The 19829-nt window shown below is 42.5% G+C and overlaps 1 protein-coding gene across 2 annotated transcripts in view; it reads right to left on the bottom strand.

Annotated features, from left to right (window-relative positions):
• The window catches only part of LOC139352101 (inactive dipeptidyl peptidase 10-like), a 44799-nt gene that overhangs the window by 22247 nt on the left and 2723 nt on the right, over positions 1 to 19829 (bottom strand). The window contains exons 1-3 of one of the 2 annotated variants that reach the window (XM_070994156.1): positions 8997 to 9153; positions 5335 to 5449; positions 5131 to 5226 (exon numbers count right to left, since the gene is read on the bottom strand). In XM_070994156.1, coding sequence (XP_070850257.1) covers positions 5131 to 5226; positions 5335 to 5449; positions 8997 to 9053 — 268 coding nt within the window. In that variant the 5' untranslated portion in view covers positions 9054 to 9153. Of the gene's footprint in view, positions 1 to 5130; positions 5227 to 5334; positions 5450 to 8996; positions 9154 to 19829 lie in introns of those variants that run through there. The other variant, XM_070994155.1, reaches the window with a different exon arrangement.

Raw genomic sequence — 19829 nt, 5'->3', positions numbered from 1 at the left:
GTTGTTCTGCATCCTCAGAAACATCGTACTCTATGTTCCCAACACTCAGGATCTAATCTATCTGCTTCAACAGGATGTCAGCTTGATTGTTTTGCTCTGGTTTCCTGATGAGTTTGAGACGTTCGTCTTAATAATATTCTGCTCTTGTTTTGGAAGTCAATGAAGTCAAAAAGCTGCAATTTGTCATCCTAATGTTTCCTACTGTTAATTTTTTTTAAGTGTTTGGTCGTGATTTTGACATCCTGAGGGTCCGGAGGGCTCAAAGTTCTCTGCCCCTTGCTTTGCTTCACTCTGGTGTTTTTTGAAGGACTACTATAAAAGATATGATGTAAGTGTCTCTTGTGCTATTAAATTACAGTGAGCAGCCATTGAAGCCTGACTGGGATGTTAGAGGAGAGAGGAAGAAATGAGTTAGCTGTTGTCGAGGAAGCAATTTCCATTACAGACGTGTTTGAATTATACCCACAACACCTCCAGGAGGCCCCGCAGTAAATCCAAGCCCAGACTATGCTCCGCTACACGGCCTCTTGGCTCTCATCATCCCCTGTACGCATTAGATTTACACCACAAGACATGTCAGCCAGTAATTTCCCAACTTCATCATCAGTCTCAATAAAAGAGCTAATGGGACGCCTGACCCACGACGAAACAAGTTTGGTTTCACTCCCCCAGCTAACACAGCCTGTGGCTAACAGCTAACTGCATAACAATATACAGCCAATCCATCATTTCATGACTCATCTATCTATCACAGCTGATTGAGCTCATGTCCAAACCAACTGATGTGTCATATCCTAGAAATAGGTCAAGTTATATTTAGTGTTGTCTTATGGCTTCCTGTTTTATTTTGATAATCTCATCTTCCCCTGTATTGTCTCCATATTTACTTCCTCCCTTTGTCCCTTTCCCGCCTTTTGTATTTCCTAATGTGTTTCACCTGTGTCTTGTTGTCTCCCCGCCCTCATGTGTATATATAGTTGGTGTTTCCCTTTGTTTTGTGCCAGTTCGTCTTGTTTGTTAAACCAGAGAACCTACGCTGCTTCAAGCCTCACTTGTCCTTGTCCAGATCAGGTTTTGATTTCTTGATTACTAGTCTTGTCTTTAGTTATTTTGATACTTTATCACGTAACAGTTTTCCTCTAATGAGTGATTTTTATTTGATACCTTTTGTTTCCTAGTTGGATTCCTCTGTACGAGTGCTTTGTGTTGACACTTTGTCATTAAAATCGTTTATTTTGTACTTTGTGATCTCGAGTTGTGCATTTGGGTTCAAACCCTAGTTCAGTCGTGACAATGTGCATGCTAACAAATATACCAAAGTACAAGTTAGGATGTTTTAAAGAGACAATTCAAGGCTGCTGAGCTATTTCTTGGCTCATCTCCTTTGGTTTGCCAAAAAAAAAAAAAAAAAAATGTCACTTGATTCACCAGCTAGAAAACGTTTATCTCTGACGCCCAAATCCTGTTCAGAACAAATCTGCTCCGGCTTTTAGGGAGTGAAACACAGTCCTCACACTGAAGCACACTGAAACATACATAAGTGTGTGTGTGTGTGTGTGTGTGTGTGTGTGGGGGGGGGGGGGGTATGTGTGTGTGAGGCCATCTCAACCAGAGCCCATAATGAGAAGCCACAGGCAGCAGGACCAGTCATTAGTATTATCTCCCTGTGGAAGGGAAGGACGCAGCAGGCAGTGGATCTCTGTTTCGTATCCAGAGCAGCACGGCCATCTCTCGCTGTCTCCCTCCACCTCTGTCCTTGTGTCTCTCCGTCTGTCACTCCCAGCAAGTCTCCAGAAAGGTGTTACGGATATATTTAGTCATCTACTTTCCTGAATTTACCATTAAAGCGACAATTTAGCTGTCATGTTGTCAACAAACTGCTGCGTTTTTGATTTTTCCTGCTCAGCTCCTCCTATAACTGCTATTTTCTTTCTCTTTCTTCCTCAATCTCGTTTCTCTCCCCGAGCTCGAACGTAAACACAATCTGTCAAACTGTCAAGAAGCCAGTTAAACAACACAGACATCTGAGATTCGCCACATTGGGGCCTGAATGCGAGCGAGAACATGTGGAGGAATGCTGCTCAACGCACGCTGTGCGACACAATACAGCCCTCGGCCACAGATTAAGGCTGTGCCGGGACACCTCCAGCAGCGTGCGTCTTATGTAACATGGGAAGAGAAAGTAATGAGGAGGTGCTGGCGATGTGGCCTTGGGGAAAGACTGGGGAAGAGAAAGGTCAGTGAGCTCAAGTGGTGGAGTGTGGATGGAAGCAACATTTCTTCCTGATGTGAGGAAAGCGATGTGTGCAGGACTGTGAACGTTTCACTACATCTGTGTGGCACACTGGGAACAATATGTGCTTTAGCATCTCGCTCAAGGATGCTAAAACCCTCTTCTGCCACCTGAGCTCCAGCTTGATATTTGCCGGTGTGCTGCCTTTATGCAACAGGTTCATTTTCACTGGAGCTCCTTGCATTTGTCATGCGCAGAATCGCCTTTTAGATGCACATAAATACTTTGAATTACTTTTGCAAATAGCGAGAAAGAGAGGAGGCAACCTTTGGAAAAAAGTACACTTATAGAACACTAATGTGCTTTTACAATGTTGCAATGGGAAATATAATTGCATGATGTTCCCAGACATTTTTCAGGTGAGGTAAGTCGTACATATTTATCCCTCGCTCACTCGTTGAGAGGTTGTGGATGGTACAGGAGGTTCCAGATCATGCAACAAAAGCACTTTGCTCAGAGAGAAAGATCAGGGATTTGGCTAAATATGAATAAAATAAACACGACTTATACAAACTTACACAATACTGATCTTTCCACACACATATACTGTTATAAATCAAATACTAAAAATTTAATTTCTAGGAGAGAGGGTTGGTATTTTGCAGCACAGTGTGTACACAAAACGCGTATTTTATGCTCATTTAACACCAAAAAGTTTGACTTTTACTGGAAGTGTTGAAACTGAAGAAGAAACAAGAAAAGGGATGGAGTTCATGGTCCATTAACTCCAGGTCAAGGTACATTAATACACCGTTTTATCTCATTTCTCCGATTCTAATGCAGCATCCGAACTCAAACCAGAAGCAAACGTGCACTGTTTGCTTTTCCCTCTGGCTTCCTGTAAAATCTAAGCTTGATAAGAACATTTTATTGACTACTTTTTACTACTTCCATCTGCGGGAGCTGAAGATGAGATCATCCAGCTCATTCTCATTCAACTATCTTTTAAAGATTTATTTCCAGTGGCTTTTATTATTTAACGGCTGGGTTTTAATATTTTATTTAATTAAGCTTTGAATGTGTGTCGGTAATGACTTGCTCTTTCCCTACACGTGCGTATTGCATGTGCAAGTGTGCAGCGCATGCAGGGACAATTGATAAGTTTGACATTACAGCAGATGCATCTCAGATTTTGACTGCGACCAATAAGCACTATATTATTATTATTATCGTTATTGTGTCTTATTGTTGTTGCCTGAATGTGGTTTATCACAGGGCGGGAGGACATTTGACCTGAGGCACTGCACGCCGTCGTGCTCTTGATTCAGCACGACACTGTGAGGCCATCTGTGTTTGGACATGCAGGTCAGCAGGAGTCACTTCAATTAGTTTATGTGTTTATGCACTGTGCACGGTTCGTTCCAGTGTAGTGATCAATAACAGAGAGACAGTTTAAAAAATCATATGATCAGCGGCATCCTGAGGATAAAAGTACCTCCTGACTGGCTGAGTTAAATTCTGCTATCTATGTTTTCATTTAATTCATTCATTTTAAGAATTGAATCTAGATTATACTTAAATGAATTAAATTTAACATATTTTCTAATTAGATTATTGACATTTTTAGTTTGATTTATCTATTTAATTTAAATTTAACAGACTGGAAAAAATTGAAATAAGGGAATTCTGTTTATCATTTCACGTAATTTCATTTTCAATTTCATTTAGTCTTTTTCAATCATAATGCGGTGCTTTCCATTTTTCAAGAAGTACGACTGAAACATTAACTGAATGAACAAAATGTGCTTGTGCCCGTGGCCTTGAATGCATCACAGATTCTCCAAAAGTCTCTCAGCTGTATGTGTGATTTGCTTTTTTGTAAAAACTCAAGTTAAGACACTCATTTTTCGGAAAAGGGCAAACAACTGAGTTTTTTATCTGCCTGAACAACTTCTTCCCCGTGAGACGAGATTATTAGAGGATCAGGATTCCTTTAACTTTGATGAATTCGCTGTAATTCTGCAGACAGCAGCTCCCTTTAGAAACTACAATCTTGGTGAATAAATGGTTTTAATATATGTGGAATTGATACTGGCCACCGCTCTTCACTGACAAATGTTCAGAGACTGTAATGAAAACTCAGGTGGAGAGATTCTCATTTTCTACTGATGTGCTTCCCACAGTGCTCTGAACTTTTTCTCCCACACCTCTGTGAACTTGTGTTTCCTCCCCTGGTTGGAAGGTCACATCAGTCCTCTGCTTTGACGAGCTTTGACTCTCAAAGAAACTGACAAGCTGACAAGTTAGCATTGTCTTTCTAGCCAGATGAACTGATGACTAAAGTTTTTTTTGGCAAGTAACTCAACAAATTCTGTGGAAAAAAACACAGAAACGCTCTAAACAGGACTCCAGGAGGGATCCAGTTGATCTTTTTTACCTTTATTTTCGCAGGTTTAAATTCTGCCCTCTCAAAAATTCAAGGCATCCAGCTTAGAGCAAAAAATAATCCTCACCAAGCGATGCTGTTCAAAGTGAGAAATGAGCGTCATGGTGTTAAGACCCTGCTGTTTTCCAACCAGCTCTTGAGCCTGAACCTCTTTGAATTCCTGTAGGTGATGAAGCAGCCAGACACGAGCAGCTGTTCCATCCCAGCTCCACCTGATCACGAACACATAGATTTCGTTCGTTGACGATAAAAACACTCTCACGCGGCCCCTCAAACTTTCACACAACTGTCATCTCGCCACTTTTTTGACACCCCATCCTCACCTCCTCCTCCTGAGCTTCACCTCCATGTCTCCCTCAGTGCAGACATGACCTGCAGCTCATGTGAGCTAATGCCAGCAAGCCTCCTTTTAATGTGAAGACTCTCAGCGCGGTGAGCACACAGCACTCACCGCTGATCCACGTGGCCTCGGGGTCGTGAATGCTGAACTCTGGTGTGTACAGATCTGCCACAGTCAGCCTGGACTTGCTGCTGCCAGGAAGCTCCACTGGGAAAACACAGCAAACTCTAGTTAAGTCCAGCCTGTTCTTACAAATTCAAAACAACAGACAGAAATGAAGAGGAAACAGCAGTAAATCATGCACGCCTGACATACCAGGTGTGAGGACGACCACAGACATGGTGATGAGCGAGCAGACCACCACGATCACCAGCAGAGAGATGGCGATGCCCTTCCAGTTCCTCTGCGGGGGGCTGACGTCCACAAACTCCTGCAGTCACACAAAAACAAATCATTATGACTGTTGAACATCTGAAACCATGACTTATGACCAAATACCTGCAAAACTACCCATATTCCCAGCAGCCTCAGCAGGATTTCACGATGGTGAGCATGACATATTGTACCTTTAAGGAATCAAATGTTTGCCTAACTTTGGGAAAGGGACTAAAAAGAGGAATTAAAGTAAACATCTTCACCACAAAAAGACTTACTGAGGAGGGTAAGTAGGGTAAGTAAACGAGGGGTGACTCCAGTTTCTCAAACACTGACTCATTTTTTTCTTGTCAGAAGGCTGAAAGCAGGAAATCAGAAAGCTGTTTTCGACTGTCTGAATAAACAGAAAGAGGTGACGTTTCATGTTTGTGTTGGATATAAGATGTAAAACAGAATGAAATCCTCCATTGACGATTCAAGCGACCTTGCTGGCAGTGGTCTTTAGTATCTGACTGTAATTGATTTTTGAATTTAGCTGTCCAGCTCAGACGCCTGTGCAGCTCCTCGTCGTGACTGTCCACCCTGAAGAGCCATCAGAGTAAAGCTTTTTGTGCAAAAAAACATGACATAAAAAGTGTCATCTGAGCTTTTGATTGTACATTTTCAGCCTTTGAGATGGCGCTCTTATCCACGCCAAAGGCACAAATTCAGCGCTTTGCTAAAAGACTCTTGGACATGCAAAATGTTTCATGCGATGGCATTTCTGACCCAGCTGCCGAGAAGCTACTGGGTTACATCACTTCTCTGGCCTGATTTTGTTCACTCTCGCTTCAGGCTACGATGATGAAAGTTACCTGCAGCCAGGATGTTAACGCGAGAGAGAAAAGAGGAGATAATGATGCAAGGAGGGCTTTTGTTTCAGCCTCGGATTTGGCCAGAAAACGGGCGCGGACGTGCGCTCCGAGGCTTCCAGCAGCGACACTGCAGGGATCTGTAATAGGTAGCTGTCATATGGTTTTTATTTCACCATTCTTCAAAGCTTTAGAGAAAGACAGGAAAGGTACATCAAGGAAGACAGTGTGAAGCCTCTTTCACACATCAAACGTGGCAAACTGGATGCTGACTTCCAGCAGCACTACTTCTTCCCTTTGTCAAACTTAGATCTCGAGAGGTGAGCGAGAAAAGCGTACTGGAGGAAAAAGCCTGAGAAGAGGAAGAAAAATCTTGATCGGAAGCATCTCTCTGGGCTCTGATTTGGACCAATTCTGTGACAAATAAAACATCGAAAACCTTGATGATGTCACTGGTTTTCAAATTCACAGCTTCAAACTGGCGCTTGCTGTGATTGAAATGGAACAGTCTGACTTTTTGTTCGCTTTCTCGCTGAGAGTTAGACGAGAAGAGTGATGCCACTGACCTGTATGCCAAATATGACTCTACAGCCCAGCAGCCAGTTAGCTTAGCTTAGCACAAAGACTGGAAACAGAGGGAAGCAGCTAGCCTGGTTCTCTCTGAAGATAATAAAATGACCTCGAAACCTCATTAATTAACATGTTACATTGTTTGTTAAACCTTGCTGGACTCTCTTGCGAGGAGCAGTGACATCCTGGAGATTAAGGCGGTTGCCTGGCAACTGCTCAAAGTCATTGAAGCCCCTTTCACACAGGCCGTCTGAAATGTTCAGGAACATTTCCTGTATGGGGTCATGGGATCGACATTCAGGGAAATCTGTCACAGAAGTACAGTTGCAGTTAAATGTACTTCAAACACCAAAAGTAAAAGTACTCAGAAACACTCCTTTCAGAGCAAATGTCATCAATAATATATTATTGGATATTAGTACTTATATTTGTAAATTGTCCGTATGAAGCCACCAGTGGTTAGTTTAATGGTAAAGCTCTGCATCACTTGAATGTTTAAGTAAACTGTACAATATAAGCAGAAACATACATCGCATAGTACCTTAAGTACTATAAATGTAACTTTCAACCAGTGATAAATGTACAGTATGTATTCGAAGTCTTTGAAAGCAGTCTGAGTCCTTTTGGTTTCAGATACATTGTACTGCACAACAACTGTATGTAGTACTGTGTTTAGTGTCACATGTACTGTCGGTGAGGTGGAAACTGCTTTCTTTGCACACCACTGGGCCATCGACTGCTGTATTAGTTCAACGTCTCTGAGCTAATTCTGTGCATACTACGTGTGTGTGTGTGTGTGTGTGTGTGTGTGTGTGTGTGTGTGTATGTGTGTGTGTGTGTGTGTGTGTGAGAGAGAGAGAGAGAGAGAGAGAGAGAGAGAGAGAGAGCAAGCTGTAGCAGACACAGTTCACTGCAACAGTCTGTTGATCAGACTCACTTCAGTGGGAAGTAAAGCAAGCAGGGAAATCTAGAGTGCGTGGTGGTGTTTGTTTGCGTGTGTGTGTGTGTGTGTGTGTGTGTGTGTGTGTGTGTGTGTGCGCGCTTGAGAGCAAGAGAAAGAGAGAGAGAGAGAGGAAGGAGTCAAAGGGATAAAGACGCAAAAATAGATCGACAAGCTGAATCTGGAGAAGACAAAGATGTTGATTTTCAGCTCCAGCATTAAATGCTGCTTATGTGTCGATGCATCAGTATTAAGAATCGAATAAAATTAAAAAAAAAAAATCACTCACAGGAGACATTTTGCTCCCTGACAAGCACTTTGATACTTAAAGTGCATGTTGTTGATAAGGATGTAAGTTCTTTACCAAAATAAAATTGAAATACCAAGAGTTTGACATACTTTCTGACTTATTTCCAGTGTTTGGCACTATTTCTTACCTCATGCACTGCACTGTGGCTCCTGTTTTATTCAGTTTTAACTCATTTTTTATCTCCTGTTTCACTCATTTTAAATTTCATTTATACAGAAACTGCTGTCCGGACAGGCCATAGCTCTTCTTCTGTGGTACCTAATGATTTTAGGAGTCATTCACACGATCACACAATATGAGATTATAGAGCTTCGTTTCTCACACTGACAAAATCGTCAACAACTTCACGCAGCCAGAAATCACGACTTTGTGTGTGGATCCAGTCCTGGAAAAAGTGGGAGCAGTGTAACATTGAATGATGCTTACACATCAATGCGTCACTAAGAAAGATCCACTGATGTAACATATATCCTGAAATGGGCCATTCTGCGTAACTGCATTACTTTTGGTACTTTTGGATGTGGCATCAAAAGATATTGACTGCCAGGAGTATTTTTACACTTAAGTAAAAGATCTGAATACTTGTTCCACTGCTGACAGTCGCAACCCTTCCATCAAAATATAGCTGAAGACCCACACCAAATCAGTTAAAAACCATTATATTTGCAGAAATATTCCTGAGACTTAATGTGCTGTAGCTTTGACCTTAATGCACTTCAATGCATTTTTGTATTTTACCCCTCTTCCCACATTAATTCTAATCATATTCCATGCGAGCAGCAGCACTGGAGCAGTATAAGCACGGTTTTCACAGAGTGTCCTTGCAAACTGTATCATAAGATGACTGGAGCTCCTGTCCACACTGATGTGTCTCCTCCCAGCTGTGAATCAATACAAACAAACATGTCTCTCTTTTGTTTTGAGTGTGTACCTCATCCTGCAGCGCCTCTTTCGGTTTCTTCTTGGTCGGATCTTTGGACGCCGTCATTGTAGCGGAGCCACAGTCCTCCTGCTCAGCCTGAATCCAGCGGCTCTCCCGGTAAAAGCATCCAAACCTGTCGGCGCGTCAATTTAGCAGCACAAGCGGCAAGTTGCCCGGAATCAACACCAGGGCGACTTCCGTGTGGGACTTTCAAAATAAAAGTTGCCACACAAGCCAAATACGGAGCGCTCGTCTCCTTTGTAAGCAAAAAACGTTCTTGTGTTTCAGTAAAATCCACATTAGTTTAATCGTCCATCTACTTCTTATTCTATTACTTGTTTTTAGTTGCGCTTGTTTTTATTATTTGCTATTTCTGTCCAAGCCCTTTAAGGTAAGTAAGGTTGATCATTATTTTTATTTCCCCTGTTGCAACTCTAAAATCAATATAAGATAAGGTTTGCTGTGCAGCAGTTGCAAGACAAAGTAGGAAACAGTGCAAGTATGAAATATCACTAAGGCGCAAATCCAAAATATGTGCAATGCTAAAAAATAAATAAATAAATAAATAGAAACAAGGTAATGGCCAGGATTATAAAATAGGTGTTTGTGTGTGTTTGTGTGCGTGTTTGCCTGTCTGGGATTTTAGCTACCATAGCTTGACTCCATTCACTGTTTCAAGAGGTTTTTTTTTGTCATGGGCTTTTATTTTCTTAATTAATGGACACATCCGAGTGAATGTAGCGCTGTCCATGGTGCTGAAAATCCAATCTGTCTGCAGGGCTGTACTTTCCTTTACTGTGGGTACTATTGTTTCAAGGGTGTGGAAATTATTAAAGCGATAGTATTACTGCAGTATTACTCTGAGTACAAACTCAATATTACAAAAACAAGTACAAGTAAGAAAGAGTGAGAAAGGTATCAAAGTATTAGCAAGGTAGTACAGTAGTACCAAAAGTAAAACGGCTCATTCTGCACAATGGCCCAGAATCATACATACAGCATTAAATCACTGGATTATAATCATTAATGCATTAATGACTACCAGCTGCAACATGAATCCTTTAATGTTGCAGCTGAGATAAAGGTTTATATATACATTAGATATAAATAGAATATTACCTTGACATAAAATTACGCATCATAATTTATTAGCTAAGCGCAGCACTTGAGTGAATGTACTTAAACATCAACAGGAGAATGGGAATGCATCTGTGGGAGGAACCCGAGTCAGTGTGCTGAAAGCAATCTAAGCTTCAAATCAGTCATTATTTGAGTCGTTCATTCAACTTAAATTCATGTCTGTGTTTTAATTAATCCTGGTAAATGATGCTGCAGGAAAATTAAATTAAACATCATCCCATCACATTCTTCACAGACCTTTTGTCTCTGATACCACAGCTGTGAGATCACAGCATTTATGATTTTCCTGTGAATTCATATTTGTATCGCAGTGTAATACTCCCAGGGGGACTTACAGTGTGTCTTGCACTTTGTGGTATTTTTACCTCTGATGATGTCACTCCACTACTCCTACAGTATCACCTCAGGGACTAAGAGATCATCTGTGATATCTCGCGTTAGAATATCCCTCGGAAATAAATTCTGGGATTATAGTTGAGCTGTCATCAAAGAGGGAACCGCACCGAGGCTTCATCTGAAATCCCTTCAGAGGCTAATGAAGCGGGACAGTGGAGCAGATCAGTAACCAGCTGGCCTTTCCTGCTGCCAAGTGACTGAATGCAAACTGATAGGTGTCACAGAGAAAGCCCTGAAGACACAAACCCCCAACGAACACACTCACTGCACCCACTATCCCGTCCAAAAAGATAAGAGGAGGCGGGGGAATGAAGACAGAGGAGTCGACGGCGAATGTGTTTTTATGTGTCCGTCCACACTTCAAAGGTCCAAATGCTCCCAAAAGGCAGAAAAATGGCGCTGAGCTCCGCCCCCTGAGTTCTACTCAAGAGTTCAGGACTGATAGTAGCGAGTAAAAGTCATCAGATGTGCAGTAGCTCTGTGTGTTTGATGGGAACCAAATGAGCTGTGTCAGTGCTTGAATGAAGACAGGAGGGAGAGGCTCGGGGTCAACGAGCAGGCCGCGGATCGAAAATCCGGAAAAGCAGAGGGGAAGCAATGATGTGCAAATGGAAGGATGGGCAGAGAGAGGGGGGATGAAGATGGAAGAGAGGAAGGGTTGTGGCAGAAAGAGGGAGGAAAAGATCCCCATAGCTTGGGTTGGACTCTCTTCCCCTTCACCATTAAATATTTAACAGGCGGATTCAGAGACCACATGGAAATGATCTCTGTCTCCCTCTCTGACCTCTGCTGGTGTTTGGTAAGTTCACTGATGTCCCCGAGGCACAGATCTCCTCCACAATCCTCAGACCACATCCTAGATTGTGCACTCGTGCTTCTGTGTGTGCACATGCATTACTCGTTCGAGCATTGTCTGCATTCACTCGCGTGCATGTGCAGTATTTGTGCACCAGCCGTGATTCCTTTGTCTGCTAATCTGTGCGTGTTTATCTGTGTGTCTGCAGCTGAAACAGCCATCATTGTTTATATGGAGTCTGCAGAGCCAAATGTGTTTTATGGAGACTGTGATTTGATGGAATCAACAGGAAAATTAGATATTAAACTGTTCTATCATCTGTTTTGTGCTGTTACAGCTTTGTTTTATGACTTTTTTGGGTGTTTTTTCTCGTAAAATATTAAGTACTTCCGAGCCTCTTCGCCTCCTCTAAAAATCGAACACAGCAACCTGAGGATGTTTCTTGCCTTGGCTGTGTCAAGACCTTCTAAAACCAATTTTACTGAGAGTGGGACATAACTGAACCTTTAAACCACTGAACTACACTCAGATGCATCGTCTTCCAGTGGAGAAAAAGGCTGTTATTTTTGCAAAGCTTCTACCGCTGTGCAGCCTGTACGAGAAGCAGCACTGCTTTGTTTTAATGGGTCATGAGCCAAAGCAGTTGAGAGTCCTCCTCCTCGGGTCTCGAAACCCTTCTGGGTTTCACTCTTGCCGTCTAACCAGGGAGCGCTTTACACCGGGGACGCCAGGTGAATGTAATTAACCTGCAGCCAGGATGGAAACCTGCAGGGCTCTCAGTCTGGCACCACTGAGGTTTGGATGAAAAGTGTTTTTTAGATAAGGAAGGTTCCTGTTGTGGGTTAATTGACCCTAAAGGATCTGAGGCGAAGTCCTGATAAGAGCAGGTTCAAGTCTGGAAACACTGAGGCAAAGCTTCTCTCCCTCTGCTTCGTCTAATTTAACCTGGAGTTAAATTAGTTGGACGTGATTGTCTTTCGCTACAGTTCTTGAGATTTCTCCTTCCTGCATTCTTTGGCCCTGATGTTACCGCATTTATTGTTAGGTGGTGACCTCTGGTGGCTGCAGTACTTATAACGGGATCAAAGGAGAAAGTAAGGTGACGAAGTATAAAGAGCAAGAAAGTTGACTTATTTTAACTTTGTGTCCGTAACATACTGAAAACAATGTCCTGTAATTTAACCCAAACCACAACTTCTCTATACAATTGTGATGAAGATGAATGTGCATTTAAGAATATTGCAGATTATTTTAAATCAAGAGCCAACAAAAACGCATGCCCTCAAACACATCATCTTTTTCTTTCCTCCCAGTCTGTCCTCAGACATCAACCTGATAAATATCATAACGAAAGGATAAACAGTTCCGCACTTAAAATCCCCTCCTTGGATATGAATTGACGTCCCTGAAACTCTGTGACTGCGTTAAATCTCCTCAAGGCCTGAATGTGAATTTATAGATGTGTGTGGGAGTGTGGGGCTGCTGGCAGATGACAGCCATGTACCTGCAAAACATATTAGTCATCTCCATGAGGACACACGTGGATATTTTAATCTATCCACCGTTTCTTAGATTTGCATTTGTTCATGTTTATATGAGTTTTGTCCATTCCCAAAAATTATTAGAAATGAATTCAATTTATTAAACTCATTAAAGGCACTGACTAGTTTAATTCATACAAACTGAACAAATAATGAATGTCGGTGGGGATGTGGAAGATGATGCACGATGTTGACCCAGAAAAAAGTCAGGCAGGGTCCGCTGATTGGCTCGTTAACCTGCCTGAAGCCCTGATTGGCTTCAGTCACCTGAGCTTCCAGAGAACGATGATTTATTTCAAAGAACAAACTGCAGTATTGTCAGTTTTTTCCGATGGGGTTTCATCGTGTGACACCTTGACCTACAGGGACTCCTGAGCCATATTAGTGACATCAGAGTGTGACTGCAGATGTCTTTGTTAGATCCAAAGACCAGAGTCCAGGGTCCGACCCAGCCAGAAATGGGCCTCTAGTCAGCACTGGCAGCAGATTGGGTCAGACCTGCTTTGCTGAGAAAGAGTACAAAGCCAGTCTTTATTCAGTGCAGCCTTATAATAGTGGTAAAAAGCCAGTTCAAGGTTTTTCCTGCTAGCTGATAAACGGTTTAGCTAGACTAACCCTAACCCTGAAAAAGACCTGGAGAAATGTGCGCACCAGACAGTCCTAAATGCTAACTAAAGATCTCCATTTGATAGCCGATGGTTGAACCCCTGACCCCGCCACCTGTCTGATGTCAGAATCAGACCGAGCTGTGCAGAGACTTCTCTCTCAAGATCTCTTTTTCATGCATGACATGAAGTATTTTAGTGCAAACCTGTGAACCTACTCCAGAAGAGGCTGTGTGCTTTTATTCTAAATGGACCCCTTTGCTTTGTACTGTGTTGGAGCAACCTTCACCTGTGGTCATGAGATCTGGGGAGTGACTGAGACAATGAGATCGTGGATCCAAACCACTGCAGGGCGGCTGGGGTCAGCCTCAGAGACAGGACAAGGCGCTCAAATACCCAGAGGGAGCTGCTCCTTCGCATCGAAAGGAGTCGGTTCAGGTGCATTGCATCAGGACGAGTCCTGGGCACCTTCTTTTGGAGACGGGGTCAACCCAGAGCACATCGAAGAGGTCTGATCTGGGTGGGGATGCGTCGGAGGGAGCTGGAAAACATGGCTGGAGAGAAGGACTCCTCCTCTTTTGTTCAAGTTTTCTCTGCTTCATAATAGACCTGCAGTATGTCCTCTATAAAATACCTTTTTAGTTGAGAACAAATGTCGGCTGAGACGAAGCACGCTGTGTTTAAACCTCACAGCACATTTGTCACTCACTCACGTACAACAACAGTCTGAGTCCTGACACACTTTGAGTCCCAGAGGACGTGTTTCTGTTTCTCAGAGGCTCGACTCTCCCAGGAGGCAGCACACACTCCTGGGAGTTTACGATAAAACACACGCGTCACTCTCCCCCATTCATTCTCCAGCTATGAAGGAAACTTTAGGATGTCATAACACTCATTCAGCACCTTCCATAAGAGCCACAGTGCTGTGATTTCTATAAATAAGAGCGTATTGACACCTCACCTCCAGGAACCTGAGCTCGGGGTCCATCATGTTGACGTCTCTCGAGTCAGAACACTGAAACTCAGGCAGCTCCTGCTCCTCCAAGTCCAATTATTTCTCAAGCTCAGAAGTGCAATATCGTCCAAAAACAATCAAAAATGCAATCCATCTGTTGTGCAATGGGGTGAAAAAGTAGAGTAGGCAAGTAAAAGCCTCCTCTGCTGCTGTTGCCACCAGCGTGTCTGTCTGTCTGGCTTTTCTATTCAGAGTAAACAGACGTCTGGCACACACACACACGCACACACTCACAAAACCCCTCTGTTCTGATTTTACCACTTAAAAAATGGTGTCATTCATAAGTAAAATCAGTCAACCCAGTTTCACTTGGCATCGTTAGTCTGATTATCTATTAATTCTTTGTCAGGGGGAATTTGCCTGGTGGTGACTCTGAGGCCCTTTGAGCTGATTCGCTCAGTTTCTGTGTTACAAGGACAATCACGCGGAAGTGGTTCAAAGGAAAAGTATTTTATTGTCTTTGTAGATGAGCTGCAAAAGCTGTGATTTATTTACTTTTTTATTTACAATTAAAACCACAACTCGGTCCTCATTTTTACACTTTTGGCTGTCAGTTCTGAGAAGAAACACCAGCAATAAGACACTAAAACAGGTTCAAACAAGCCAAGAATTAAGCCAGATTATCTAAACTGCTTTTTTCACACCTGAAACATCAGTAATAATCCCTCATTGGCAACAAAACCGATGCAGAAATGGATGTTTCAGGGGGAATCTTTCCAATCCTTGATGCAGCATAGAGTGAACCTGCTGCTCAAAGAGCCTACATTTGCATGAAAGAAGATTAAAAGGTGCAAATGTCTGACATCTTTAAATCTAGGCGTCAGTGAACAGCAGGAAGGTTGACAGACAGGAAGGAAAATCCTGGAGGGACGCACAGCAGCAGCTCAAAGTCAGCTCCACCTGCTCAGAAATTAAAGTGAGAGGTGCTGCTGTGCTGGAAGAGACGCTGCCAACGTGTGTTTGAGGGACGCTGACTTCCCAGCAATGCCACAGAGGGACACGCCGTCTTTAAAAAGACTTTTCCTTACTCTCACAGCTCTTCTCTCTCCTCCTTCCACTCTGCCATATTAGCACCTGGAGAGCAGCCATGAATCACAGAGTTCATTACTGATTAAGAGAAAAGCTTTTATTAGTCGGAGGTGTTACTGCGCTGCTCAGCCCTTCCTTATCTCTGCCTCTCTTTTTATTCAGCTCCACACCAGACCAGCTGCGACTGCTCGGCCTTTTTCTAGTTTTTTCTGTGTTTGCAGTGACTGACTAAAGCATGCATCACAAGCACTACAAAGAAAAAGCAATGTAAATGAGTGTTTTGTAGATGTGATTATTTGATTGTGTCTGGATTAAATGATCTGTAGCAACACAGGCCGACACACTGTGCGACATGGGTGGAACTTTTTCCAAAGTAATGAGGGAGAAGGTGTATTTGCTGAACAGTGTGTGGCTGCTTGCAGGAGCACCGCTGGGAAGTGTCAAGGCGTCGCATGTTTATTCTGTGGCGATGAAGGTGCCTGCTGTTTGCAGTGATGGATGCTAACAGCGCTGATGATGGTTATTAGCTGTAAGCTAACAGCTGTTAATTGCTGCAAAAAAAAAGAAAAAAAGAAATCACATCCAGTGTGTTTAGGGGAAAATCTAATTTCCCGCAGTTCGTGATACACTTTATGGGATGCTATTATGCATAAATGCTTGTGTGGTCATTTTATATTATCTATTATGGGCGGTTATTTTCTGTTTGCTTTGTTCAGTTTCCTATATCAAGTGTCATTCATTTGAGGAGACAAGAAAAGCAACCTTGACCTTGAATCTAAATCTGTTGGATTTTCCCGCCCAGGTGACCAGGTGATCCTGCTTCTCCTGACACACCTGCCAGTCATTCCCTGGTTAAGTTCAACATATGCAGCAGCCACTTCCTCTTTCTTCAGCCTTTGTGCTCCTGTCCTTTCCACCAGGATCTATCTTTATGCTTTTCTGTTCCCCGTGTTACGACCCGCCTTCCTGCCTGTCCCAGTTTGGCTGCATGAACTGGTCACACAGTGACTGGTCCAGTTGAACGGAAGCAAATGGTGCAACACAGAAGCCACAAAATCTTACATACACACTGCAAAAAAGCGAAATTTCTGAGTAACATGATCATACTCATATGCGACACTGTCAAAGTCAGAATTTCTTTGTATCCAGCTTGTTTTTAATCTGGTTGTTTCCTGTTCTATTGGCAGGTAATTTGGTTTATTTTAAGTAACATTTGCCCCATTTTACAGTGTTTTCTTGCATTTATTACTGGCTCTAAACTGAGCGTCAAGCCTCCTCCACATGAATCGCAGCTTTTTTTAACAGACCCTAGCAGGGATCAGTGGAGACACTTGTCACACCAGACACCATGTGGGCTTTCAGTGTTCCACCTGCATGAAGTCCTGGAGCCACACGCCGTTACTCATTCAGTGTTCACATGCAAACAATGGCAGGAGATTTGATTTCGTGGCAGCTGCAGCTGAATGAAGAGAAATATGGCGGTTTCTGCTTTTGCCTCTGGGCTTCTGCCTTCATAACAGTGACCTTGGTTTGGGCAGTTATATTTCAGAGCAGTCTGACCTGAGATGATTCTTAATGAGCCGCAGTGTGACTCACTGACCCAAAAATAACACACTTCAAAGTAAACCTGCAGCAAGAACAAGAGCATTTCAGATAAAAAAGAACACAGCTGATGCATTAAGAGATTTCTTCGAGCAGGTTGACAGTGGATGGCCTGCAGAAGGTCTAACATTCAAAGCTTTATTTTATGGTTTTATTTTCATGGATGCCTTATTTACATGCCCCTGTGGCATAAACTGACATTTGCAGTACTACTTAAGAAATATCCGGTAATATATGACAAGAAAACTGCAGATTAAATAAGATGAAATATTAAGTGATATAAAATAAAAGCCAGATGCAATCTGAATTCTTTTAAGAAGAGAATCTCTGCTTTCTGTTAAATGTTCTCCCTAAATTGACTACATATCACAAGCTTCTCTGTTTTCTCTGAATGAAGCCAGCAGAAATCATCCACAGGCCATGACAGCAGCGCTGAGCAGTGTTGTGGAAGACTGCCATCTAGTGGCAAAAAATTCACTTGCAGTCATTTGTATTGAACGCTGATCACTTAAATGCTGGGACCCCAGGGCCTTAAAGCAGCTTTTGTACAGGGGCAATCTAAAAAAGTTATAGAGGTCCATAGAGAGAGTGCTTGTTAAGGCCAAAGGGAAGAGTGTAAGAGGAGAATAAATAGAGACTAAAGACAGAACTCTAATATGTACTGAATATACACAGCACAGCAGGATTTCCCGTCCAGTGAAAACCATGTATCTCATCCATGGCAGTAAAATGCAACATCCACATGAATGCAGCAGTGACACCACCGCGTAGTACTGCTGCTTTCACTCCAGTGAAGGATCTTCTCCCATCACTGCCATGTGTGCTACATTCAGGAACTTGGCAGCATGATTTCTCTTCTCTCGCACAGCCTGGCTTTCACACAGTGACAGTGTAGGCCGTGCAAACAGCTCAGCTCTGCATTCAGGGTTTCTAACAAATCACGTGTCTCCTTTTGCCTTTTTCAAGTGCCACAGCTCGTTAAGCGTTCATTGCATTCATCATTATGCTGTTAAGGCTGTATTGAGTGAGGGAGGGTTAAATTAGCCACTGAAGCTTTTCGCTGCTAACGGGTTATCGCAGGTTGATGATTAGTCAGTGATGCTCATTGAGACAGTATTAGTCATCTTCCTCCACAGCTCACATGCTAATGAACTTCTTTACTCCACATCCATCTCCACTCTAACAGATGGCAGTGACAACACAGGGCTAATGCTAATAGTCAGTGATTTTGACTGCGACTCAGAACAGGCTGCTAAACCTTGTTATGATGGCAGTCTGTTCAGTTTCACAGATTTTAGGGTTGGGCGTTAAGCCCAGTGAAAGTTCTGAGACTGAAAGAATAAAAAAGCCAAGTTGTTGCCATGAGAGGACATTTTGCTTTCAATCTTTGCGTGAAAGAAAAGGTGTGGAGAAATACTTCTTTCCAGCAGAGAGTTTGATAAGAAGACTGATATTCATGTCGGTGTCTAAATATGAAGCTACTTTGGGGAGCTGGAAGCCTGGTTCTGTCCATAAAAAACTAAATCATGATACATTAAAAAGCTAAACAAACTTAAATTTCCTTCATCTTTTCCACCTTTTGACTGGTTCTCCTTAATCATCTCGCTACAACCCCCTTTTTCTGTTTAACTGCACCCGTATTAACAGTCATTTTTGCACATTTCTTTTGCTGATTTTCAGGTAATTCAGTTAAGATTTGTGCACTGATTGGATAGAAACTCTTACTGCAGCCCCTCATCATAAAAACCCATGTTTAATGTCAAAGAGGGATTTTCATAGACAACCTTTGATTCTTGTAGCCCAAACTTGAACTTGAACACTTGTCTTGCTCAAGGGCACGTCTGCAGGCAGACAATGCGAGGCTTTAATTTCCCTGTGGCACATCTGCAAATTTCAGCTCACATAAAGCCCTTCTGTCTCTGCTGAGTTCAGACTCTGAACACAAGGACAGACTCTCCAGAAGACAGTCTGAGATGTTTTCCATCATGAGCGCCATCACCAGCTCCAAGGCAAAGTTTCATTTCAAAGTGACATTTAAAGCTTGTTGCTTCGACAAGTGACTCACAGCAAACTCAAGAGTATGAACACGCTCCCACTCTCCTGACCCTGTGCAAATGGGATTTGAATGATATATACGTATATGATGAAAATGTCCTGGAGAAACGAGTTACTTAGCAACAACCAGCATGATCGTAGCTGCGGCTGAACATGAGAAACAGAGGAGGGATGATCATAATGAAGATAAAATTGAAAATGCATGCACTTATTTCAAACAGGGATTCTTTTGTCTGCTCTGTGTTGAATGGCAGCTTCACATGTGTAACAGTCCTTTTGGCTTGTGTGAAGCTAAAATTTGTTCCCCAGTTAATCAGACCTGCAGTTAAACTGCATTTACAGCCTCATATTTCATGTAAAAGCCTTAGATTAATATACAATTAACCCTCAAGGCCCTGCCATGTCACATATTTTAGTTAAAATTCAAGAAAATTCACACTGTCAGCGCTGGAGGAAGTGTCTAAAAGGCTCTTATGACAGAGGAGGGTTCACTCAAAATTAAGAATAAGAATAAGAATTTTAATAATCAAGTCATCATCAAATCATTTTGGAAGAAAGATTCTGAATATTTGCTGGTTCCAGCTTCTCAAATGTGACCGCTCTGTTCTTCTTTTTTGTATTATCATTGTAATATGTTTGCCTTTGTCAGGCAAAACAAGACAT

The sequence above is a fragment of the Chaetodon trifascialis genome, chromosome 24, assembly GCF_039877785.1.
Source record: "Chaetodon trifascialis isolate fChaTrf1 chromosome 24, fChaTrf1.hap1, whole genome shotgun sequence".
NCBI classification, from domain to species: Eukaryota; Metazoa; Chordata; class Actinopteri; order Chaetodontiformes; family Chaetodontidae; genus Chaetodon; species Chaetodon trifascialis.
This window is presented reverse-complemented; position numbering and strand designations above follow the sequence as displayed.